At 42.6% G+C, this 27,612-nt stretch overlaps 1 protein-coding gene across 1 annotated transcript in view; it reads left to right on the top strand.

The window, feature by feature from the left end:
- The window catches only part of LOC148037623 (protein NARROW LEAF 1-like), a 33,709-nt gene extending 29,487 nt beyond the window's left edge, over nucleotides 1-4,222 (top strand). Inside the window, exons 4-12 of the mRNA XM_087677133.1 lie at nucleotides 4-504; nucleotides 1,211-1,320; nucleotides 1,612-1,674; nucleotides 2,131-2,181; nucleotides 2,588-2,638; nucleotides 3,098-3,186; nucleotides 3,557-3,736; nucleotides 3,897-3,971; nucleotides 4,192-4,222. Coding sequence (XP_087533259.1) covers nucleotides 4-504; nucleotides 1,211-1,320; nucleotides 1,612-1,674; nucleotides 2,131-2,181; nucleotides 2,588-2,638; nucleotides 3,098-3,186; nucleotides 3,557-3,736; nucleotides 3,897-3,971; nucleotides 4,192-4,222 — 1,151 coding nt within the window. The remainder of the gene's footprint in view (nucleotides 1-3; nucleotides 505-1,210; nucleotides 1,321-1,611; nucleotides 1,675-2,130; nucleotides 2,182-2,587; nucleotides 2,639-3,097; nucleotides 3,187-3,556; nucleotides 3,737-3,896; nucleotides 3,972-4,191) is intronic.
- Nucleotides 4,223-27,612: the final 23,390 nt, after the last annotated feature.

Genomic DNA, 27,612 nt, shown 5'->3' on the forward strand with positions numbered 1-27,612 from the left:
CAGAGACATTTGTGCAAGCTTATGGTGCTTTCATTCCATTCGGGGACAGTTTTGATGTCTCCAAAGTCACAACTACTATCAAAGGGGTAGGTGAGATGGGAGATGTTATAACTATTGACTTGCAAGCAAACATCAACAGCATCGTGGGGAGGAGGGTAATAAAAGTTGGCAAAAGCTCAGGGCTAACAAAAGGAAGCATCATGGCATATGCCTTTGAGTACAATGACGAGAAGGGCAATTGCTTTTTCACTGATTTCTTGATTGTGGGCAAGAACCAGCAAGCATTTGACATGCAGGGAGACAGTGGCAGCCTGGTACTGATGCTTGAGGAAGGCAAGAAAAAGCCTAGCCCTGTGGGAATAATATGGGGAGGCATAGCGAATCGTGGGTGCCTGAAACTTCAGAATGGAGATGCACTTGTGAATTGGACAAGTGTAGTGGATCTTGGGCGCCTCTTCAACAGTCTTCAACTTGATTTAATCACTAGCGATGCTGCTTTGGAAGGTAATTTCAGGAGCTTAGGCCACAGTTTGTCAATGTGCTCTGTTGTTTGTATCTCTACACATTGAGAAGATTTAGACAAATTCCCACTATAATTCCCATTGGAATTACGACGACATCATGAGCTTTATGAGGGAGGGACTGCATACTTGGCTAGGTGCTAGGTGCGGTTGAGGGCAGGGGGACTGGTGGCCTGGGGTAGTTCATGATGTTGAGCACTATATGGAAAAACAAGAGAGAGCAGCCCCTTTCCCCACATGGGAACATGTCAAAAACTTCTTGACATGCTAGTATTCTATATTGCTGCACCATTTTTTGATAATCGGTGTAGCTCGAAGTCCTCGAGAATATGAAATAGAAACATGTGCATGGTTTTTAGTTTAACAAAATAAGGAGAATTTTAGTGATTCTAGATTTCAAAGGTGTGTTGAAGCTAAGGAGTTGTTAATGTTAGAAGTTAGTGTTTATGCATCTCCTCTCTTGAAGATAATTGTCCCTTTGAATTGCTGGGTTTCAAAGGCATTTGAGAAGAAGTGAAGGCTGTCAATAGGAATTCGGAGTGCAGGAGAATCAAGCTCATGGTTCTTTGGCACCATGCAATTTGCAAAACCCAATCAGCATGCCTTTGAAAGTTCGAAGGTGAAGTCACAAGGTCAAAATTATCACCACCCCACCTGAAGTGAACCAGGGTACCCTGAGGTGCATGCAGGTGGAGGTGGAGTGGGGTTGAGACATGATTCGAATCATGCCAATCCTTCCTGCATTGACTTCATAAAGAGTTTCGACTCAATAACACGTTATGATGACAAAAGTACAGATGTTAATGGCGAGGAGCTATCCAGTTGTGGGCTAGATCTTTATGGCAGGGATGCAAAAAGAAGATGGCTCTAATCCTTACAAGGAAGTGAGCTCATTCCTTTACACAGAGTTTAATCTTGTCATTTGAATGAATATGTACTTGGAATGGGCAGAGATTAATGATGCATTTTCTTACCTTTCCAATTCAACGTCTTAACTTTGCAAGAATGCAGTGTAGCTCCTGAAGCGGTTTTACTCTGCGCCTTAGTAGTATTTTGTTAACTAACTTGTGGGGTATAATTGCTGGTGCAGATAGTGGAGCTTCTGGTCCAAATGGATTGTGCCGATTGTGAGAGAAGTGTGAGAAAGGCCCTGGTTAACCTCAAAGGTACAGGCAGTTTGTTCACTTTAATATGTTATGCTGCATGTGAATGTAAAGAGATTTAAGGTGTTAATGAAGACTGTGACTTATGACGCTCGTTAATCAACTGAATTGATTTGGAGATCACCACGATTAGCTAACCAACTGATGAGATTAGGGACGTTTATGTTGAATGGATCAGCCCAAATATTTCTGAATCCTCAAGTGGTTATTGCCTATCAATAGAGCTGTTTGAGGTGTGTTAAATCAAATGGGCTAGAGCTTCAAGATGGGTACAATATAGTTTGCCTCTCCCATGTAGGTTAGCAGAATCATACAATGCTGCCCTTGCTATACTTCATGTTATTTCCATCTAGGTCTGTGGCTTTTAAGCATAGGTCAAATCAATAAATTGTACATGTCTTATCACTATTAGGATGTTGCTAATAGGCTGATTTTTCTGCATGTAGAGAAATGTGATTGCTCGTGGGATTATTGAATGGTGTGATGGAGCGCCTCAGGTAAGGAATTCTACAGTTGGCAAATGAAACTTGATTCTGCTCAAGCTAGAAATAAGACATCTCTGAAAGAGTTGAATGGATCACCAAGATTAGCTAACCAACTGATGAGATTAGGGACGTTTATGTTGAATGGATCAGCCCAAATATTTCTGAATCCTCAAGTGGTTATTGTCTATCAATAGAGCTGTTTGAGGTGTGTTAAATCAAATGGGCTAGAGCTTCAAGATGGGTACAATATAGTTTGCCTCTCCCATGTAGGTTAGCAGAATCATACAATGCTGCCCTTGCTATACTTCATGTTATTTCCATCTGGGTCTGTGGCTTTTAAGCATAGGTCAAATCAATAAATTGTACATGTCTTATCACTATTAGGATGTTGCTAATAGGTTGATTTTTCTGCATGTAGGGAAATGTGATTGCTCGTGGGATTATTGAATGGTGTGATGGAGCGCCTCAGGTAAGGAATTCTACAGTTGGCAAATGAAACTTGATTCTGCTCAAGCTAGAAAGAAGACATATCTGAAAGAGTTGACTAGGTTTTTTTACCATTGTAGTTCAAGGTACAATGCTGCACTTGTTGCACTTAGCAAGAAATGGATCCCTTTTAAAGACTTTAAATTAGGCTTATTGGCCACTTGTTGATTAAAGGCTTTACAAATAGCATCTCAATAATATCAGATGCTCTTTAAATCATGAGAGGAAGTGTAACTCTGCCAAGACCACAGCAAAGACATATTGGTTTTTGTATTTTAGATGACTCATGGAGTTAGATATAGAAATAATGAAAAGCTTGAAGGAGCTTGAAGGAGATTGATAATGAAGTACTGAAACAGCAAAACATGGATCATGAAGTGATGTAATTTGCAGATGAAGCAGGGCAGATCTGAAATGCAGCAATTGAGATGCTACATGGCAGTCCACAATAAGTGGTCAGCAGTCCTGGAGTGGAAATGCAGTAGCTCGACAGATCATGTTGGTTGTAGCTGGTTTGAAAGATCTCAAACAGTAATAGCTGAGGTGAGGATGATGAATTAGGAGAAAAACTAGTAGATAGAACCACATGTAGACTGTCATCAGCAGGTGGAGGGCAATGAATAGGCTGCAGTAGCCCCTGGAGCAGGTTGTGATGGTTGGCTGAGAGAGGAGCATCTTTGGCTACTAGCCCAGGGTGGGGGCCAGGAGCCCCTTACCCTCGATGGCAACTAGTGGCAACTAACTAGATATGCGGTGGCTCCCAAGCAAAAGCTCATGTTATTGAACACTATTAGGGCAAACCAAGGGAAAACAGTCCCCTTTTCCACATGGGAAAATTATGTCAAAAAAACTTCTTGTGATTGACTATATTCCATCTTGACATTTGATTTGTGGGCTGCAGGAATAGAGAGATCATGAAGAATTTGGTCACTTCATGTGATAATCATGGCGAATTTGGTCAACATATCCTGAACAGCAGCAACCTCCTCGAGATTAAGGCCAACATGACTGCAAAGGATTCTAATCCATCTGATCAACCTGGCCATATCATGAATCAAGTGAATCAAGCTGATATTTCAAGGTCAGGTGGTATGATTAGCATATCCTTAAATTGGCCATGGACATCCATGCTACTTAGCGGATCAAGCCCAGGTAGCACTGGTCAAGAGCATGTGCACTAGCCCAGCAACATGGGTGGATCAAGAGGCATGATTGGTGATGATGATCTACATAATTTGCAGGATAACTTTAATTTGGTATCTTCTGTTGGCTAGACATGTTCAAGTTGATAGCCCAGCAAATCTAAAGGCTCCGAGGTAAGTGGAATGGAGGTTTCTTGTTCTTTTAGTAAAAAGCTTTCTGGGTTATGGGTTGAGGGTTGTTATACAAAACATTTAAAAAAGATATGATAGGGAAAGGAGGAAGCTTATCCTGCTTTTGATGCATCTTTTTATCCCCATTAGTAAGTATGATACAATATGGTTCCATGAGCAAATAATTTAAATATCATTTCATTATTTGTCTTGTTGTGGATAGGACTACAGGGTTTGAAGCATACAACCAGTAGAGTAGATCTATGTTGTGGAGCTATGGGAGATTGCAGTGCTTTTAGAATCAAGGGAAGGAAGTTTACTAAAAATGGTAGGTCTTCTCTTATTGCTTTGAGCTTTTTTCGCTATGTACATGTTTGAGCCTTTTGATATCCTTGGTAATTGTAAACACAAAATGTATCTAGGGACAACATTGTGGGTGAAGCAACAAGGATCTGCATTTCAAAAAAAAGGAAGGGAGGCTTAGGAAGAGCTAACAAGACTTAATTTTTTAAACGGTGGAGCAGATCGGAAGAGGACGACAACTCTAGACCTACCTTAGGTGCTCTAGAACATGGTGAAGTAGAGAGAATGTAGTGTTCAAGACAACTTTTTTAGTGGATTCAATCACAATTCTATTGCTAACAATACAACATTGTGAACAAATTGTGATTAGTTTTCTTAACATGATATATTAGTGTGATAATGGCTTGTATTAATGGTTCCGACTAGTTTTCTTGTATAGGAAAATTGTACTATATCTATGGTTTCAATTAGTTTTCTTATCTAGGAATATTTTACTAGATCATCAACTAGGAATTTTAAAAATTTTCTATATAGAAATATTTTACTAGATCACTAACTTGTAAAGTGTTCCACTTTTACTATTTGAGACTTTTTCTAGATACTTTGATAAGTATCTAGAAAATCTCTCTTTTTTTTACTATATGGAAAAGTGTTTAAAGTTCCTTGTGTGGTGAAAAAGACGCATCAGAGGACGACGAAGAAGAAGTCAAAGATGACAAATGGCAAGTACACGGAAGAAGACCTGCACAAGGAGGTGCTTAGGAGGCCATCCTCTTCTAGGGTTTGTTCCTGCCACCTTGAAACATTGCTTCCATACAATCACCACATATATTTTTTATCCTTCTCTGCAGATTGATATTACTAAGAAAATATGGTTGTGGCCAGAGAAACTGGTCATGATAAGACTAATCTGTAGTAGCCTTGGATTGCCTCCTATGATGTCAATGCGCTGCTATGCATCTTCTTCCTACTAGATTTAAATGATATATATTTTTTCGATTGTTTCGGTTGTGTTTCACGACTTTAACGTTGTTTCCTTAGTTGGAGCCAATGAATTTAAAAAAAAACAAGGTCATAGATGTTGTATCACCCACATGAGAGCAACAGGCAACTTATCCATAAAGAAGACTCAGAATAACATCATTTGTAACTGGGCATCACATAGAGAGAGGGAAGAGGACGTTTTTTTTGTGTGGAATGCCACCACCAAATTTGGTCCAGATGGCATAGCTTGGGAGTATGGAGTCTTTTCCTTGCAATTGATTGATTTGGAGAACTAAATAAACCGAGCGCAATAGTTCTACTTCATGAGGGATATATGTCACATTACCAACAGATGAGAGGGCTTGCTTATGAGTTTCTTCTTGCCTCTTTGGAACGAGTCTTGATCTACCATCAATGAATTCAACATTGTATTAACCACAAGCAATCAAGAGAGGAGTCAACAATCTCTTAAGCTTCATCTCGAGTGAAATTCCAATTATGTTTAAAGCTAGTCATGAGAGTCATCTTCACTAACCCTTCCCTTGACCATGAGTCTTTTCATATATACCTCAACCATACTTTTAAACAATAAGGTTGCTTTTCCATTCACCTTGTTCTTGTTTCGTCTTCCTTGATTGAGGTTTGAATGTTGTAAACTTTCTTGGATCGTATTTGGAACTCCCTGCTTCCATCTTGAAAAGTGTCCCTACGACAATGAGCGACTTTCACGAACCCTCGTGCGAATCTCGTATGACACTTGGTGAACCTGACGTGAAAGCGTCGCTTCTGATTGTCGAGATGGGAGACTCTTGAATACTCTACCCACTTCATCATCGAGTGCTTCTTCCTTTTTGACCAATGAGATGAAGAACTTATTACAAACTCTTTCTTCAACCATTATGATGTAAAATCAGCAGATGGAGTTATCAATGCAGCAGCATCATTAGTTACATCAACAACAATTGGATCATTGGACTTGCTTGATGAGTACGATGTACGTTTCATGGCCAATCGTGCGGTGCTTATCACGACTGATTGCAATGGTACTAGGACAGAGTGCAAAAGAAAATTGTGCAAGTGGGTCAGGGTGACAGGTCTAACCCTAGGCGAGACAAGCTCCCCAGGTATGTCATGCCCTTGATGTGCCCTAAACAATTGTGGGTGATTGTAAGGGGCTAGGGGACTAGGGACGAAGCCGGTCGACCAAGGTCACTAGACGTACCTAATTTGAGGACCCCTAGGTGCTGTGCTGTGATGGTGGGTACTTCTTATCTTTCCATTCTTTTTTTTTTTAAATTTGCCTGAGTACAACCATTACAATATGTTGAGGCTATCAGCCTTTCAATGGGCTGGAAAATGTCAAGCTTCGAAGACCGGGAACATGTCGGCCGGGGGGGAGCAGGGAACATGTCGACCGGGACATGAATGGTGTGGGACTCCCTTGGGGGTGAGCAGGGAACATGTCGGCCGGGACATGAATGGTGTAATCCCGGCCCGCTACCGTCTCCAAAATGTCTTTAAATAATTCATTAAATTCTTCTCTTTCCCGAGCTGCCCTTTCTGCCTTTGAGCATCTGGGGCCCGAGCGGGAGCTGGGAGTTCATACCACTAGTGCTGCCACCTATTGCGCATTTCGAGTCTCGACTTTCTTGACTCAAGAATTCTTCGGCCTTCACCCTGGGCAGTGTCACTTAGGGCCTCGCTTCTTGGCATACCTTTTGATGGTGGGCACATAGCCCTCCGGTGGAGGGGCGTGTGCCACATGCTCCCACCTTCTGCGAAGAGCGTCTTTGCATGCTAGATCTCCATGATTCTCCATGCATTCTGCCGCAAAAGGAAACCTGCAAGACACAATCCAAGGGTTAGACCTTGATACAGGATACAACTGTTTGCATGGAAGGGATTTTAGTGTGGTTTATGAAGTGTATATGACAAGAAGGGGAGGGGTGAGGCATGCGGTGTTTGTTGTAGAGGAATGGCCCCCATGTTGATGTTCGCGTGGCCTCCAGTCATTAGCAGATATTAGTTTATGCTAAGTCGCGTGGACTGATTGTAGTGGAGTGGGACAGGGCACATCCTCGAAAGGATAGACCAAAAAGGGAAGCAGGTGTATTGGAAAGGACTACACCCTGTCTACACCATCAGAGTTGTTGGTCAACGCTTCCTATGGCGGTAATGTGGGTTGCATGCTCTCACTTGGAGGTGGGGCTGGTCACACACTTTTGAATGCGTGATGAGAGGAGGACTTGAGGAGCTTAGTTTATCTGACCCCACTTTTCTCCCTGCGTCTGACTATCATTGCTTGTGTGTGTTGACGTTGTTTATACACGGTGATACAAAAAGCAGTGTTTATTTATGTACATATTTATGAATCCATGTCACTTCATGAGGATAAGAACCAAGTGTAGAACTCGGGGTTATACTGGAGCGTGGCACATGCATCTAGTATTCGTGGCAGCTGACTTAATACTGATAGATATTTTGCCACGTCGAGTAGCATGGAACCTTGATCGAGTCTACTGGCAATATGTAACTCCTCCTCAGTGAGAACCTTATCAATCAAAGGGCCCTGTAGCCTAGTCCCAGCTAAGTCCGTACCCCGAATGTCAGTGAGCACTCGAAGGGAAGTTGGTGCCACGTAGGTTGGGTCTCTTTGAGACCGCCATTTGGTCAGTCGCTCTTTTGAGACCGTCATGATCTGAGCCTCTAGTTTGGCCATTACAACTCGATTTTCGCACCAACGCTGCTCAAATTGACTCTGGCCTGCTGACTGTCGCTTTAGTAGCTCTATGACTACGAGATTCGGTCAGCAGAGCACTTTATTGAACGTGACGATTAAGCGCAATTCATCAGCCTCCTCGTCAGGGATGAGTCGCATATGTTCATGTAGGAGCCTGTCGTAGTGCCCTTTAAGATGTTCTTGTTCTTCCCATGATAGAGGAAAGGTCAAGTAATCTCCAAGCTGCTCCTTGGGGATCGTGCCCATGTCTGCAAGGACGTAGACACGCGCGACCACTTTGAGCTTAGCCTCCAACTGAGTTAAGCATTCTGCGACACTTCTATATTCAACGAGGGCTTGCTCTGTTGCTATCTCATGCAAAGTCCTAAGAGTTTCCTTAGGCTTTAGCATGGCTGGGGGCTCAGGCCTAGATGAGCAAGATTGGTCAATGCTAGGATTTCTTATGCTCTTGGGGTTCTCACGTTTCTCCTGAGGTTTTGCTGTTATTTCGTCATGGTTCTTCTCGAATGTGACTGGTATAGATTTGTCACCCTGTTGTGACAGCGTTGCATCCACTCTTGATTGATCAATGTGAGTTCTATTGTCAGTGGATAGAGTGCTGCAAGCAACTGTTGATGGCAACTATTGCTTTGGTTTGTCAGAGCACACAGATGTGTCTGAGGTTTCACCGCTATTAGGAGAGGCATCAGTGGGTTCATTGGTGGATGGACTCGATGCTTCATTCATCAGCTCTCCAGCACCCTTCGTCTCAATGTTATTGGGGTCCACAACCACCTGCAACTGTTGTTGTTTTCTCTGCTTTCTCCTCTTTTTCTTGGTCAATGAAGGTGCCCCTCTCAACGACTCAGGACCTTGGACTAGATCAGCCGTTGATGTGCTTGGTTGGGCCTCAGCCTTCTCTTCCTCTAGTGTGGCCTTACGGGACATGGCCGTGGCCTGCTGAATAGCCTCACTAGGTTGTGAGAGCCCAATTACCTCCCGTTTCGGAGGGTCTAGCTCTTCTGCCAGCTCCCTTGAGTTTAACTCCTCCAGCCTAGGCTTTAGACCCTTTGAAAGTGCTCGAGTTTTCGAGGAAGTTGGTTGCGACACCTCTTCCATAGGTGAACTTCTAAGGACACGTTCCACATAGGGTATTGTCACGGCCAAGGGCTGTGACTGCTGTGATCCCTGATTGGAAGTAGTAGCAGCTAGTTTAGTGGGCTGGCTATCCTTGGTGGATTGCGGTGTCAAGTCCCTAGGGAGATCAGAAGTAGTCGTGTCTTTTGTTGCCCTTTGAGCACTCATCTTTGTAGATCGAGCATGAGTTGATTTAGTCACATTAGGTTGCTCATGCATATCCTTGGGTCGAGAGCTACAGATGGCGTCATGTCCCACCTCTTGGATATTTGGAAGCTTAGATGGAGATAGAGATTGGAATTGAGCAATTTCCCTTGACAACCGCTGCTGTGCTTCCTGTGTTCGTTTGGAAAAAGAGGATATAGGAGACCTAGGACTCATAGATGGACTTGGCACTGGCTGAATGATTTGCTCGCGGCTATTGGGTGATTGTGCCATTTACTTTGTTGAGCAATCAGCCTTGCCTTGAGCAATGTTGTGCCTATGATGCTTGTTCTCCCCTTGGAAAATCAAAGGCTCATTGGGCACTAACAATTTTTGTGCATGCTCAATGGCTGCATATGACATCTGTCTATTTATCATGCTAGGTTGAGGCTCTTTCCTTCGAACAATCATGTCTGGTTTCTTGCCGTGAGACCTAGTGTTTCTCTTAGATTCCGTCTTGTGCCATGCTTTTGATGCACTCTGGCCTTCAGCTAATAGAGGCAGTTTAGTAGGGGATTTTGGTACCCAAATCCATTGGTTACCTGCGTAGTACCCTTGAGCACGTAGCAACGCTTTGGATATTCATCGCGGCGTTGTGCTGACCCTCCATCGATGCCTGCGCCTATAAGGCTTGGGCTTCTTTTGGGGTCTTCTACGATATTTGTAAGTCCAAAGCCCGTCCTTGGCATTATCTCTTGACCTTCTTGTTTTGGGCATGGCCTCACTCACTGGTTCTTGTTGTTTGACCTGTGCTTGTATTAACTCTTCCAACAAGTCCTTGCTCTCATCAGCAGGCTTGGCTATCATGTCAACACCTTCCTTGCCTTTCCCTTGAAGTTTGATGAGGTCACCTTTGCAAAAGGTTGTGACTATCCTCACACCCGGTAGTGTCAGGTGTATCTTCTATGCTACATAGTCAGCCTCACATTTGGTCGCCCTTTTGAAGGGTCTTCCTAGGAGGGTTTCTTTCCTGCAACTAGCACTTTTTGGAGGAACATGAAATAAGATAGGCAAGCTTTCCGTTTCAATTGTCGCAAGGATTTTGCACTTCCCTATGAGTGCTTGTGGGTGTCCCCCATAAGGGCTAAGAGTTCCACTAGTCGGTGTGAGCTCTGGTTGGCCTAGTAGGGTCCATGATTCATAGGTCAAGATGTTAAAATCTGCTCCTTCATCAATCAGAGCATCGATAATGTGCTCTCTTTTCGCGGTGAGTTTGACCCTAAGATAAGCAAGTGGTACTATGTCTTCATCTTTCGGGTCCTGGCTTGTAAATTTAAGCCTTCTGACAGATGCCCTTGAGTTCTCGACTGCACGACCAGATGTGGATTCTCCACTGCTGTCTTGGATCGTCAGTCCAGTGCTATTCAAGGTACATCTCTCGTCAAGAGTGTCACATCTAGTCACCTTCGCATTTGTAGCTTGCTGAAGTTGCATTTTGCTCTGACTAGACACGGTTTGAACACAATGTCTTTGTGTTCTCGTGGTGTGGCCTTTTTGCCCTTGATGGCTAGATTGGCCCATTGATGTTCTAGGGTCTCTGTTTCTCTCTGTTCGGGTATGGGCTTTTGGTTGCTCTATTGCAAGTGAGACTCCATGCTGGTGTAGAGCCATTACTTCACTAGGGTCCAATTTGGAAGACCTGTCACTGTGCGCGTTTTCTCTCCAACCTACTCGGGGGAGGTGCGGAGGGGGCAGAGCCCCCTCTGTGGGGGTCCGGGGAGGCAGTCCCCCCGGCCTGCAGGGCCGTTACGGTAGACGCCATATGCAATTTGGAGGACCGTTTATAGCCAAATTTTGAACTACGTGCTCTAAGTTTCAGCCCAGTGATGGATCTGTGATGTGCCTTTAGCTCTACGTGGTCTTTGGGGTCAATTTCGAGGTTTAGATGCGTCAGAATTTGTGTTCTGGATACTTGTCCGATTTTGACAGTTTTTTGGTCCAATTCTAAGATGTCCGATTTTCAGGAGTCCGATTATCAGAATCGGACGTCCGATTTTGGGTTGGTCCGATCGGACCAATGGTCCGATTTTGGTCACATCCGATTCTAAGAGTCGGATCAAGAAGTGGTCCGATTTTCAAAGTAGTCCGATTCTGGGAATCGGATCAGACAGGGTGGTCCGATTCTGGCAGGTTCGATTCTGAGTGGTCCGATTATGGATTGGTCCGAGTGTCCGAGTGTCCGAGTCGGACAGGTTGGTTCGAGCGTCCGATTCTCAAAATCGGATGGGTTGGTCCGAGTGTCCGAGTCGGATGGGTTGGTCCGAATCTGAGTGGTCCGAGTGCCATGTGGCACGTCCGATCGGGCTAGTCCGATTCTGGGAATCGGACCAGACTGGTCCGACTCACTCTCAGTCAGACGGTCGGATTCTGGGACTCGGATGGTTCGACTCCAGAACTCGGGTGGTCCGATTCTGGGGGTGGTTCGATTCTGGGAATCGGACCACTGCGAGTTGGTCCGACTACGTCGGCGGCGGGCGCGATTTCCGCGCATTTGACCCCTCCTTACTGTCTACTGCACACAATCACCACGGACTTCCTAGATCTGATTAGAGCACTTATTGGGAAACACCAAACTCACCTGGAGCAGCATGAATCGCTGTCGCCTAGAAATCGGGGTAGCACTTCCTCGTCCTGTGAACCAGAAGCTCTCTCTCTCTCTCTCTCTCTCTCTCTCTCACAAGGCCAACCAAGGAAATGAGGTCTGTCCTGGCCTCCCAGGCCTCTTAAGGTCCTTTCCCAGCACTGTAGAGCCTTACAGCTAGTTCCCTGTCCATGTCTCACCCAGAAACTTGAATCTGGTCCCCTGTTTCCATGTTTTAGCCTGTTATACAGCAACAGAAAACCCTACTGTTTGCTTGTTTTTTCTTCTTTTTCTTTGTTTTTTCCTACCCTAATGCACCCAATTCATAAAGTAAATACCTACACTACTTCATCTCACAAATAAGTCTCAAAAAATCAAAAAACCTACTTGCCAAGGAAATCGAATACCATCTTCAACCCCCTTGCTTTCTACCTATCTACCTCAAGCAGCACTAGTTGGGGAAACCTCCTACTCCAATGCTCGATTCGAAGCACGCAAGTGCTCAAGGCTTGAATCCATTGGTCCCGGAAACGGAACCAAAATGTGGGAGCTTTCGCTCAACTCCAAGACCCACGGACCGCTTATTGTTCAAGTGTTCCAAGCCGAGCACTAATGGCTACCTCTCACATAGCCGACGCGCCATCCATATCTATGGGTGTAGTGAGCTTACCTCCGTGCCGTTCGAGTTACCTCCTCTCTCGCACACTCCGGTAGCTCCACGATGCAAGTGCAAGCTTCAAGCAAGCTCGATCCTCCCGCTCCGAGCTCCAAGCTCCATTGCCGCGAGCAAGACAAGAAAAGAGAAGAGAAGAGAAGAAGAGAGAAGAAGATGGAGAGCTTCTTCTCCTCGGTCCCTCACCCTCACACACTCACTCCCTCACACTCTCACACTCCCTCTCTCAAGCATAAGCTCAAGCAAGCAAGAACAAGAAGAAGAAGAAGAAGAGGAGAGCTACTTTTGGCCACACACAAGAATGAGCTTCTCATTCACTTTTCAACTTTATATACAAAACCCTAAATCCCTTTTGGGCGGTCATCCCCTTTTCCCCTTTTTACATGGCCGGCCATAGCCTAGGCCCTTTTTCCCATTGTCCTTCTATCTTCCTAGCTTCTTGTCCACTGTCCATCTACATTTACAAATTGCACGGGTGAGAGCCCGGCGCTCTTTTACAAGATTTCAGGGTGCGCCTTTTTATTTTAAAATGCGCCCTTCCCCTTTTTCCTTTGCCTTGGACTTTTAAGGTTGCCCTTGCGCTTTTGGCCTTTTTTCCTTTTCTTTCTTCAGTCGGGCTACCTTTTTTCCGCCTTTGCCCTGCGTCTTTTCCACTTCCTTTTGCTTTCTTCGTGTTGGGGTTAACAAGCCCAACAAAGGACTTGTTGCTTTCGAGTTGTTGTGGGAGTTTGAAGAACATTACAACTAGTTGGATGCCCTTAAGCAAAGAGCCCTAAACTCTGAGAAAGTGGAGTTATTCTTGTAGGAGGTTGATCTTGCACTTCACGACAAGTTGGGAGAGTTTCTTCAAGATCGTATGCAACCGATAGGATTGAAGACGGATTGGCAAGATGTTGTTGATGCGGTTTCCACATTGAGAAAGAGGCGGAGATGGAAGGCTCACTTGCAGAACGACATGCAAACATCTCTAGTGATTTCTTCTCCTTTCTCGACTTCTCCTACTTCTCCTATTGCTCCTTCCACATGTTCTCCTATTTCTCATCCTGTGTCCATGCCTACTTCTATGCCTATCCCTACTGCAATAGTCAAACCATCTACCAAACCAATTGTCGAAGTCATGGTGGAGGAAATTTCAAAGAACTTGAAAGATTTTCAAATTAAGATGACCAGAAGAGAATAGCAACCACTTAACCCAGCTCCTATTTCTGCCCCAACCTCTTCTACTCCTATAAATCCTTCCAAAAATGATCGAGTTTGTCGTTGCATGTGGTGCGATAGTCCAGACTATGAGTAGAAGGACTATCAAGACTTTGAATAGGCAAAAAGGCTGAAGTTGGTGGTATGGAAGGACAAGATGATATGTTTCGAAGATACAGAGCAACCGATTAAACCAAATTTTGGTGAAGGAGGTATGAAGAAATTATTGGAGGAGTCTCTTTTGCGCTGATCTTCTTATGTGATGCGAGAAGTTGCAAGAGAGTTTGGAGCCATTGTTGTCGAAAGACAGATCTCCTTTATGGTCCTATGCACTACATGCAGAAAAGAAAGGTAAAGCTTCATTGTTTGAACTTTCAACCATAGGAGATGTAATAAAAAAAGGGAATGGATGGAATGATCGCATAGATGTCTTTTCTATCTATGCTTACATCATGAAATCTCAAGGATTTGAAGTGCTTGTTGAAGAAAAGCGAAAAAGAGACAATGATCAACCTGAAGGATCGAAGAGGGTGACCAGAAGGAGTGATCCAGCTTTTCAGCCTTCTTCTTCAGGACCAAATTAGCAGAGTATGGTTGACATAGAGAAGCCAAAAGTACAAGAAGATAAGAAGGCCCAAAAGAGAAAGGATTCGAGGTCGAGAAAGCAACCTGGATTCAAGTTGTTATCACACATTGAGACGACGAAGGACTTGAGAAATGTACATGAGGATCGAATTCTTAATTGCAAAATTGAATTTACTCTTGAATAAGTCTTGAAGATTTCCAAAAGAGTATTTCATGATGTTATCATTGACATCATAAAAGGAAAATGACAAGTTATTGAAGAGCCAACACAGGATATGATCCATCGAGAGGCTTTAGCTATTGCCGAGGCTACATCCTATTCTAGGAGTTATCTACATATTTATGGATTTTTAGAAGAGATAATATCTAAAATATCATAAATTGTCTAAACTTCTCCAAAAATCTAATATTTTTGAGCCATGGACACTAACACTAATGTCTAAAATGGCATTCGCTCTCTAGATGAATAAGAAAGCTGCACTTTAGAGTTTTTCACATGGTGTGCGCGTAGCGGCACAACAATGTTATACTACTAATCCTATTATATTGTAGTTTTGTAGATGTTTCTATTAACCTTAATGCAAATATTAATGTGGTGGAGGTCATCATCTTAGGATCCTAAATCTTGAGAATAAAGAGAGCGAATGATCACTACAGTATAGGCCTTCTTAGGGCATTCCCCTATCCCATCCTTAGCTACATGAGTAAATGACCACTCCTTGATCTTCTTGACTGCAAGTAGCCACATAGTCCTCAATTATTTCAATACCACAAAGCCCATACTAGTAGCTTTACCTACTCAAGGTGCAAAGTCTCCACACTCTTGATCATGGGAGCCATCCCATGAGAGTGGTATTAGTAGTAGACATGGGCATAGGTAGCAACGTAGTGGATTTTGTGGAGGTTGTTCTAGTGGTGGTTAAAGCCCCTCTCCATAGGTATCCTAGCACCCTAAAGATAGATGCCATGCAACTCCAATTACATATATAGTATTAGCTTAATTCCAAGGCCAAGTACTCCAAAATACTACAAGAAACAAGATCATGAGCTACTTGTGTGCTATAGTAGGAGCAAACTACAAATATTTTTTAAAATCCTTAAAAAACAAAGACCTGAATATAGTACTCCATGCAATCATTTATTAATGCATGAGAACTTTTTTAATCCTCTACATATAGGGCTCATAGAACATTGAAATTAAGAGAGGATCATAAATGCGATGATATGAAGAGAGCCATGGTCAAACATAGAGTAGTGGAAAATATGAGAAAGTCGGCCAAGGCTTGGATTCTAAGTGAATGGCAAGCCAAACCTATAGTATGTTATAAATGCCACCAACCTGAACATCTAGCAGCAAATTGCCATTCAAAGAAGCCACCTGTCCATATCAACTACCTTGGAGCCATGGAAGATGACGAACATGAAGAAATGCATGATTTCACGGAAGATGAAGATGACATTACTACTCCTTCGGATACTTTACCAGGTATGCCAGCTCCACATTCTTTATTGACAATGAAATGTTTAGTGCATGGAAAGGAAAAGATTATTTTGCATGATGACTGTAGTACTCATGATTTTATTTCTACAAAGCTAGTGAAAGAATTGAAGTTACAGACTGTACCTACGCATTATCGCATTAAAGCAGCATTCTTAGGCACTAGGTATAATGGAAACCAAGAAGTACATGACTTAGAAATTCAAATTGGTGAATACACTGAAAGAAGAAATTTTCTACTTGTACCATTGCAGTCCAGTGACATTATTTTAGGTATGCCTTGGCGTCATCAGCATAACCCTGATATAGATTATTCCACACATTCAATTAATATTCAATTTCAAGGAAAACATATTACATTGTATGGTATGCATGCATCTAATGCTTTTCCACTGCTTTCTCATACTCAAGCTAAACATGCATTATGCAAAAGTAGTAAATCTTATCTCATTTGGATGATTGAACTGCAAGTTAAAGAAAATCATATGCACCCTAGGCATAAAGAATTTCTTGCATACTTTAAAGACTGTTTTGCAGAAGATCTACCACCTGGTTTACCTCCTTCACGTTCAGAAGACCATAAAATAGATTTGATTCCTGGTACACAACCACCTTGTAAAGCACCATATAGGCATAACCAGATAGAGAAAAAAAAAATTCAAAATCAAGTTGAGGAATTACTAAATAGAGGATTGATTAGACCTAGTAGTTCTCCATTTGGTGCACCTGTTTTGTTGGTAAAGAAGAAAAATAATACCTATCGTATGTGCATTGACTATCGTGCTTTAAATAAGATCACAATAAAGAATAGGTATCCAATTCCTAGAGTCGATGACCCTATGGATAAACTACAAGGTTCTGCTATATTTAGTAAAATAGAAGTTAAATCTGGTTATGATCAGGTGAGATTAGATAAGTCTGACATATTCAAGACTGCATTTAGGACACAATTTGGTCATTATGAATTTTTAGTGATGCCTTTCGAATTGACTAATGCACCTACTACATTTAGCAGAATGATGAATCGTATCTTTTTGAGATATCAGCATTGTGTTATTGTCTTATTTGATGATATTTTGGTGTTTAGTCAAAATGAGAAAGAACATTATGAACATTTGTCCTTGGTTTTCAAGTTATTAAAAGATAATCAACTGTATGCAAATCCGAAAAGAGTGAGTTCTTTAAAACAAAAATTGAATATTTAGGTCATATCGTATCATCTGATGGTATTAAGGTTGACCCTAAGAAAATAGAAGAAATATTGAATTGGCATATACTTAAAAATGTGCATGAGTTATGATCATTCCTAGGTCTTGCTAGTTTCTACAAGAAGTTTGTGCATAATTTTTCATTACTTGCTTTACCATTGACTAAACTTTTAAAGAAAGGTATTGTTTATCATTGGTATGATAATCAACAGAAATCCTTTGACTTATTGAAACATGCATTAACCCATGCTCTTGTATTACAATTGCTTGATTTTAATAGACCATTCTTTTTAGTAGTTACTGATGCTAGCGGATCTGGAATAGGAGCCGTACTTATGCAAGACAATCATCCCATAGCCTATTCTAGTTGTAAACTGAAACCCTCCGAACTGAAATATTCCACATATGATAAAGAATTATTAGCTGTGGTACAAGCTTTAAGACAATGGAAACATTACTTAATGGGTTCTGAATTTATGATTAAGACGGACCAACAAAGTATTAGGCATTTACTTAGCCAACCTCAAATATCTGACCGACATATCAAATGGGTAGCCTTTATTTAGAGTTTTCATCCTATCATTCAATATCAACCCAGTAAAGAAAATGTAGTGGCTGATGCATTAAGTAGAAGACCTACCATTCATAATATTTATGTTATATCATTTGATTCTTTAATTCCTATGAAAGATACTTATCATCAGGACATTACTTTTCATGCTGATTGGAATAAATTAGTTCAAAATAACTGGATTCCTATTGATTCACTGTCTTATAATGATGGATTCATGTTTTATGAAAAGAGATTATGTGTTGCAGTTTCATTCAGATCTTTTGTTTTGAATGAGATTCATTGTCCTCCATATCAAGGTCATAGAGGTATCATATCTACTTTACGTACATTAACTAAAGATTTTTATTGGCCGCATATGGACACTGATGTATCTAACTTTGTTTCTGAATGTTTGATTTGTCAAAGAGTTAAGAGACATCATGGTAAAAAATATGGATTACTTATGCCTTTATCTATTCCATCGAGACCATGGGAACAAATTTCTATGGATTTTATTATTGGTTTACCCAATACTAAAGCTAACCATGATATGATCTGGACAGTAGTAGACAGGTTTAGTAAACAAGCATATTTCATTCCATGTAAGAAAACTTTAACAACATCACAGGCAGCACAATTGTTTTTGAAAACTGTTTTTACTAACCATGGATTACCAAAAGTTATTATTTCTGATCGTGATTCAAGATTTTGTAACAACTTTTGGATTACTTTGTTTGCTAACCTAGGCACAAAAATTGATTTCTCATCTGTATTTCATCTTGAAAGTAATGGACAAACAGAAGCCACTAACAGTACTATACTAGATCTTTTACGTGCTTACACTATTTCTAAACCACAAACATGGGATACACATTTGCATTTATTACAGTTTGCATATAACAATACACCACACACATCTACAAAGAAAGCACCGTTTGAAGTGATTTATGGTTATAGATTGTCTACACCTGTTGCATCTTTATCAAATAGAATTCAGAGTGCTGATGATATTGCTAGTATGCACAATACTATTTTTGATGAGGTTAAAGACATGATTGCCAAAGCCCAGCAATCATATACCAAACAAGTCAATAAGAAAAGACAAGCAATGAATTTCAAAGTTCATGACTATATTTGGTTGAGAATAGAAAAACGTAGATTACAAAGTGTAGATAGACACCCAGTTGTGAAATTAGCACCTAGATTCTATGGACCATTTAAGATCATTCACAAAATTAATGACAATGCATTCAAGTTAGAATTACCACCTCACTGGAAAATTCACAACACATTTCACATTAGTTTATTACGACACTTTAGAGGCCAATTACCTGTACACCCTGTTTATGAAAACCCACCTTTGTTAGAGAAAGAGACTGAAATACTTGAACCTGAAGCTATCATAGACACTGATTTTATGACCACTAGAACTGGCCGAAGATATTTTAGATATTTAGTCAAATTTAAGAACCATCCTGTAGAGGAAGCCCAATGGATGCACGCTAGAGACTTAAATGCTTTCCCCACTCTGCTAGCTCCACATTGAGCTAATAGCAATTGAGGTCAATTGCTATCCACCCCGGGGTATGATGCCAGGAGGCATATTTCATGGTGGATTCCGTGCCACGGTGGATTCCATGAGGTTTTACGGTGGATTTCGTAAATTTTGATGACCGGGGCTCATACACAAAGTGGATTCTTTGTGCGAGAAGTTGATGTGGACGCCTATCCTTTTCGGGCGTTTCATTAATTTAGTATGTACATGGGTGATTCCATAGCGGGTGATTCCACAAAATGCATATTAAATTAATAAACGTTTATGAGTTTAGAGTGCGCACTCGTAATAAATTAAGGTTAGGATTGATTTCTAACCATTTGATTTATTTATGTAGCTGAAGACTGCTAGGTATTCACTTTTATCAATTTAATTGTATTATTTTACTAACGATTGTGAATACTTCAGTTGATGTGTAGAGATAGCAGCAGTGGCGGAGGAAAGCATTTGAGGATAGCGAGTATTCGATTTATCATTTATTATTTTGATGGGCGCATACCTTAGGCATGGCGCCTATATTTTATCGTGCCTATTTATTGAGGTGTTGGATATTTATTTATTATTTTGTATGCGCATGGGCGCACAATTATGTTATTTGTACTTGGACATTGTATTGGGTACGCCTGACTCTTTGGGCACCGCCCATTAGCTTTATTTCTATTTTGTGCTAAAGAAAACTCAAAAGCTAAAAGCTTGCTATTTTGTAATTTGGGCTATTATTTGAGCTTGAAGATGAATAATACATAAAATACATGCTTTGTGGAGCGCTCACACAAGGCATGGGGGGAGATTGCACCCAATTGGTCTCTTGTTCATGTCGTGCATGCTTTTTACCTTGAGTTTTGTGCAAAAAGTAGAGTCCTTTTGTTCTTGGGGACCTTCCGGCATTCACTACGCGAGCGTATAACATCCGATCTGCGCACCATATAAGCTTTCAAAATCTTCTCTTCTTGGAAAGAGACTTGAGTTGATCTTTATGCAAGATGTGGTTGTTCCAAGACCTACTATGCAACACCAATTTTGAGATATCTCTCTGTGTGTTGCTCGGATGAAAAAACGTCCAACACAAAAGTTGTAGATCACGTTGTTTCCGATAACACTAGCATGACTTTTTTAGAGATCGTATTTCTATCACGAGGTATTTTAATAATGAATTCACTATGTCTTTTTTTTAAAAACAGCTTCTCAAACTTGTACTCTTAACTTGTGGTCCATGCAACCACCTTAAGGAGAATTCATTAGATTTCCTTGAACCTCAACCTTAAGATTGACTTCCACACAAAAGATTGTGTCACACTACAAGGGACTGGGGCAATAGCGACGCTGATTAGCAACGGCGTTTATCGGCGTCGCTATTGGCGTCGCTATATGCGTCGCTATTTGCGACGCAAATAGCGACGCATATAGCGACGCATATAGCGACGCCGCAGGGAAAAAAAGCGCGGCCGAAACCAGAGCGCCGTTTTCATTTTGTTTTCTTCGCCTTTTGAGAGCGAGAGCGAGGGAGAGAGCCAAGGCTTTGTGAAAGAAGAGGAGGAAGAGACTTGTTGCCGCCGCCGCCGCCACCGCCACCGCCACCGCCACCGTCGTTGTTCGCGAAGGAGAGGAGGAGCCCTCGTTGCAAAGAGAAGCTGCCCACGCTCGCCATATCTCATTGGTGAGTCTCCCTCTCTCTTTCTTTTACTTGTTGAAGGTTTAAATCGTTCTCTTTTGTTTATTTAGGAGAGGAAAAGAAAGAGAAGGAGAGGGAGAGGGAGAGAGAGGGAGTGAAAGAGAGGGAGAGGGAGAGAAAGAGAGTGAGAGTGCATTCTCTCTCTCTCTCTCTCCCTTTTGCTTGTTTAATGTTTAAATTACTTTCTTCTTTGCTTGTTTAGGAGAGAAAATGAGAGAGTAAGAGAGAAAGAGAGGGAGAGGGAGAGGGAGAGGGAAAGGGAAAGAAAGAGAAAGAGAAATAGAGAGAGAGGGAGAGGGAGGGGGAGGAAATAGGAGAGGGAGAGAAAGAAAAAGAGAGGGAGAAGGAGGGAGAGTGCATTCTCTCTCTCCCTCCCTCTCCCTTTTTCTTGTTTAATGTTTGAATCACTTTATTTTTTGCTTGTTTAGGAGAGGAAATGAGAGAGAAAGAGAGTGAGAGGGATAGGAAGGGGAAGGAAATGAGAGAGGGATAGAAAGAGAAAGAGAGGGAGAGTGCATTGTATCTCTCCCTCTCCCTTTTGCTTGGAGGATGTTTAAATCACTTTATTTTTTGCTTGTTTAGGAAATGAGAGAGAAAGAGAGATAGAGAGGGAGAGGGAGAAAAAGAGAGGGAGAGGGAGAGGGAGAGGGAGAGGGAGGGGGAGGGGAAGGAAATGAGAGAGGGAGAGAAAGAGGGAGGGGGAGGGAGAGGGAGCGAGGGAGCGAGGGAGAGGGAGAGGGAGAAAGAGGGAGAAAGAGGGAGGGAGAGGGAGAGGGAGGAGGAGGGAGGAAATGAGAGAGGGAGAGAAAGAGAACGAGAGGGTGAGGGAGAGGGTGAGAGAAAGAGAGGGAGAGGGAGAGGGAGAGGGAAGGGAATGAAATTTAAGATAATATACGTATCAATAATGGTATGCAATGTGCTTTGCATACGGCCACGTACTTCATCAAAATTAACCCAAAATTATTGTTATAGAAGTGGAGATCCCTTAAATTGAGTATATGATAATTTCTCTCAGGTCTTATGACTATGAGTAGAATTGATTGAAATAAATTTTATTACTATAGTTGTAAAATTTCATAGATGGCGCGCATTAATTTTAAAATGGACTACTTATACTCAAAGCCGAGATATAACAAAAAATTATCTACCGGGACAAACAAATCGTTGAGCATGATACAAGGCCGAGATATAACATCGGAAAATCTCTCGACTACTATATACAATGCAAGGTTTATGGTCAACTTGCAAGTTGACGTACATCTCCAAAAAGCTATCCATTTAAGCCTCGTTTGCTGTAATGTAGATAAGATGGCAAACGAAGAAGGTCCTATTGTTCAAGACCGCGAGTCGTATCTTAATCAGTGTGTCCCATGTCCTTGCTCTCAATGCAAGTTGGCAATTAGACGAAAACGTCGATTGTCTATAGAACATGTACGACGATTTGGCGAGTTTCAACCTGAGATTATTGATCAGGCGATTGCAGATTTTCAGCAAATGGTATTTTCAAGTTAGCATTTTTCATGCATTGTACTCTCAAGCTAATTGAAAACCATACACAATAAGATTGGGTCTTGTTGGCAAATTTTGTGTCCAGGGGGGTGATGTCTCGACCCAAGGGGGAGTGCACCCTTTGCGGCCAATTAGAAGAGTTCGTGGACGTGAGATGGATGGATGGCAGGAGCCAATAGACCACTCGCAAGGCCCATCTATATCGTCAATGCCAGAGGAGACAGACAACCTTCCCGACTTGCCTACAATCTTGGAGCCTGAGATGGAGGCAATGATCGATGCATTGATTCCCATGGATGTTGAGACATCTGACCCGCTTAGAGAGGAAGCATCCATACCATTATATGATGGGTGCCGAGTATCTCGGTTGAAGACATTGCTTGCACTCTTAAGTGTGCAAGCGAAATACGGTTGGAGCGATACGAGTGTGACTGAGTTATTCAGGTACCTTGCATACAGACTTCATTGTTTTTTTTTAAAACAGTATTATTGTAAATATGGATGGATTTTTCAAGGTGTTTTATGATGTTTTCAGGTTATTGAAATATCATATATTGCCACCTGCAAACACCATGCCTGAGTCTCGTGATGATGCACGACATGTTTTACGGAAGCTTGGCATGGACTACAATAACATCCATGCATGTATCAACGACTGCATATTGTTTCGAGATGAATACAAGACTATGGAGACATGTCCAAAGTGTGGTGCTCACAGGTATCGACAGGACTTGCAAGGGCAGACCATCCCTCAAAAAGTCCTCAGACACTTTCCGCTCATCCCCCGCATAAACCACATGTTTCGCACGTCTGCCATGGCAAGCTTGACAACGTGGCATGTGCAGAATAGGTCTACGGATGGAGTGCAACGAATATCAGCAGATTCGCGCGCATGGAGCCACATTGACTCTACCTTCCCAGGCTTTGCGCGAGAGCCAAGGAATCTTCGGCTCGGTCTCGCCATGGATGGTGTGAACCCATTCGGTCTGCGCTCGACTTCTTACAGTGTGTGGCCTATAGTGCTTGTCAACTACAACATTTCTCCATGGCTTTCTACGAAGAAAGGACATCTCATCCTTAGCTTGCTCGTCCCGGGCCGCTACAAAGTAAAAATATGGACGTGTATCTTCGTCCATTAGTCGATGAGCTTAAGATTTTGTGGGAGGAGGGGGTCACGGTGCAAGATATGAGCAGGCGCGATGGTCGGCGGTCAGCCAACATTCGAGCCATTCTCATGTGGACGATGCATGACTTTCCGGGATTGGGAGAGTGCTCAGGTGAGCAGACCTTTGTTCACGCCGGTAATATCTATATTTTATTTCATTCAATCAAGTATTCACTAGGTCGTGGATCGCCTTGCAGGTCTCGTTACCTCAGGTTATCATGCATGTCCATTGTGTGGGCCACAGTTAGACTCCCGAAGGTCACGAACCATGAAGAAGATGGTATATCAAGGACACGCCACTTTCTTGCCGGAGGATCATGAACTCAGGGAAGGTTTTCTTGGACGACCTCCAGCACGTATGAACGCTGCAAGCTGGTACGAGCTGAAAATGGTAAACCCGGAATCACATCCAAATGGAATGCGACGGTTCTCAGTTTTCTACGAGTTGCCATATTGGACCCACTTACAGGTCAACCACTTGTTGGATCCCATGCATATTTTCAAAAATGTGGGCAGCTTGCTATGGGACCACATCACAGGAAAGAGAGACACTATAGGGTCACGAATGGATTTAAAGGAGGTAGGTAAGATGGAGGCGCTTTGGCCGCAGTCGAGTGCTGAAGGGGGAGTGCAGCTTCCTCGCGCTCCCTGGGTTTTGTCTACCAAAGAAGAGCGCATTGTGAAGCAAGTAATCAAGTCTATCCGCACTCCGACGGGTATGATGCGTTCTCTCAGGTCCGCATTTTCTAAAGATGACCAAATGTCTGGGCTAAAATCCCATGATTGGCATAAGATATGTCAGGTTTGTGAACAGAATGGATTTTAATTAGCGTGGACATTTTGAAATTTGAAAAGTGACCATTATTCTTAATGCTTTCTCATTTGTGGCGGTTTGTCCTACCGATCACGATCGCGGGATGCCTAACTCCAGAAATTCGCGGGGCCATTTACAAGCTGTCGACTTTGGTGCAATGGATCTCACAGAAAGAGATTAAGACGTCCTCTATTGAATCCGCAAGGCGGGGAGCAGTTGAGACGGTCTGTCAGGAGAGTTATGTCAGGAGATTAACATGGTCCCATAGAATACTTCATTCTTGGAGAATTGTATTACTCAATTCGTTGTTTAGATCTTCCATAAAGGTAGATAAGATATGCATTTTAAGATGGATTTTTCAAAAATGATTTATATTAATGCGCTTTTTATAGTTTCAATTGATTATTCTAACATTATTTTTTATCTCTGCAGGTATCTTTATTTTCAGGATGAGTCGAGGGATGAGCGATGAGGAGTTTCAGGAGATGATGGCACGTATGTCTCCAGATCAGCTCGCGAGATTCAGAGAGATAGCAGATCAGGAGCTGTCTCGTTCTTCGTCAGGGCGCTCTGCTAGATCAGCTTCAGTGCGATCAGATGCTTCAGCTTCGAGCAGACGATCTCGACGCTCGCGACTTGGGCCAGAGGGAGGGACTGCGACTGCAGGAGGATCAGGGGGGTGCTGCTGTGGAGACACGGACGCGGTGTCTCCGTCTCGTCGTTCAGCTAGAGCTCGGTCACCTCCAGGATTTGTCACACCTGTGGGGACGTCCACTCCAGTTACTCCGGCTTTTGCGCAGCCGTCGGCAGATGTCACGCCTTTTGGTGGCACTCCTTTTGGTGGCACTCCTTTTGGTGGCACCCCCTCTGGTGGCACTCCTTTTGGTGGCACCCCCTCTGGTGGCACCCCTTTCAGTGGCACTCCGGGAGAGGGTACCCCCGTCGGTACACCGGATGTTCAGGGGTCTCCTGGATATGCCCAGGAGCGTGGACGGAGATGGGAGAGGGCCCATACGAGGCACACTCCTAGGGATTATGGATACCTAGTGGATGGCAGGTCAGGAGCTATCATCATGAATGATGAGGGGAGGAGGGTGATAGCTCGCATGAGGGAGTTGTGCCAACAAGTTTTTCGGCACAACGTCCTGGATCATTGGAGGAACATACCGGAGGGGAGCAAGGAGTACATAGTAGCATCCTTGCATGAGGAGTTCCCGGTGCCAGCCGCAGTGGATAGATTCTCTACGGGCTGGATGATGGATTGCATGCGTGCATACATGTCACATAGACGATCCGACGCACGCAAGGCAATCAAGAGTGGGGCTCCAAAGCCCGAGTGGTTAGATGCAGAGGACTGGCGCCGACTGAGGGAGGAGGCTACAAATTCGCCAGGACGTTGGAGTCAGCAGCGGGAGGCGGCGAGGGCACGAATCGAGGCCGGATCGGTACATCATCTTGGGAGTGGCGGCCACAGGACATATTTGGAGGACTTTGTAAGTTTCTCTTTTGTTTTGCTTATTTGTTTTTTTGAGATATTATTTGTACTGACAATCATATTTCTAACAGTTAGCATTTTGTTTTCTTTGCAGCACTCCATTACAAATCGTGATCCGCAAGGCCTTGAGACTCAATATGCAGAGAGGCACGGTCTCAGATCATTGATCAACCGATTGTACAGACGCGGCGGCCCAGTAAGTCTCTCATCTTTCATGTTCGTAGTTACCATGAGATATTTGAATGCATTATTGTATGGTGGATTGATATGTTGTTTCTTTTTCTGCAGAATCCGTTTGATGCTCCTTTGCAGAGGGACGAGCTTTCGGGGGACGACGATTTGTAGCTCGCCCTCGGATCCTTAGCGCTCACATACCTTTAGTTTTTAGTCGCCCGATCTATGTAGACATTTTCTATGTATTAGTGATATTGTTTTATGATTGTACCAATCGCATTTTATGCGATATCATGTATTTATTTCATCTATCAGTTTTATGATTTCAGTATAGATTCTTTTTGTTTGCAAACGCTTTGTATGCAGCAGTGTAGAAACTATTTTGTATAGCTCTCATACAGCACACAGTGCTATATGTGGCAGGGCAGCTTGCACAAAATTTTTTTTTCCTCTGTTACCGTCGCTATTTGCGTCGCAAATTTACTGCAGGCGTCGCTATTGTCGTCGCTATCAGCGTCGCAAATTCTCTATAACCGTCGCTATATGCGTCGCTATTTGCGTCGCGACGCAAATAGCGACGATTCCATGGCGTCGTCAATAACGACGCTTTTTGCGACGACGGGGGCAAATTTTGTTGTTTGTATTTTCGTCGCTTTAAACGTCGCTATAAGGTCTATATCTTGTAGTGTCATTTTAGACCTTAGAAATAGATAATCACTTCTCTTCTCACTCTAGAGGATCATGTCTCTCCTCTTTCTTAGTGAGAGAATTACTTGTCTTGTCTTTTTTAAAGAAAGAAAAGACCTTAAACCTTGACTTGCAAGGGAGAGGATGACCCCAAATGAATGCAATGCTCATTATACACAAGTAAACATTCCCATGCGTCCCTAGATGCACACATAAATACATATACACAATGATGATGCACTTCCTCTTCTTAGAACTTAATCAATCTTCACTTATGTGTAACTCCTTGGTTCTTGTATACACTCTTACACTTGGCAGACACTTCTTTCTCCCTTCATAACTTGTACTTCCTGTACCAGATATCCATGTCACAGTACTCTGATCACCCCATCAAGTGATGTACTAGGAATAGTAGTCTCTAAATGGTCTTATGGCCATGCTAGATCATCATCAACACTTAAAGAAAAGTAATTTGATGGTATCAATTTATTAAATAGAGAATGTGTAATAAGCAATCTTCTTAGAACTTAATCAATCTTCACTTATGTGTAACTCCTTGGTTCTTGTATACACTCTTACACTTGGCAGACACTTCTTTCTCCCTTCATAACTTGTACTTCCTGTACCAGATATCCATGTCACAGTACTCTGATCACCCCATCAAGTGATGTACTAGGAATAGTAGTCTCTAAATGGTCTTATGGCCATGCTAGATCATCATCAACACTTAAAGAAAAGTAATTTGATGGTATCAATTTATTAAATAGAGAATGTGTAATAAGCAATCAATTTAGTGACACCTCTCTTAAGTGCCTTTGTGTGCATTCGAACGTCTGTGTGACATGTACACATGCATGCACACCATCATCCAGTCTGTGGAAAACCTATCTATTGTGGCGAGTACCGGAAAATCCTTATACAAGGATGCTAC

This window comes from Lygodium microphyllum, chromosome 4 (genome assembly GCF_053477565.2).
Source record: "Lygodium microphyllum isolate KBCC chromosome 4, Lygodium_microphyllum_v1.1.10, whole genome shotgun sequence".
NCBI classification, from domain to species: Eukaryota; Viridiplantae; Streptophyta; class Polypodiopsida; order Schizaeales; family Lygodiaceae; genus Lygodium; species Lygodium microphyllum.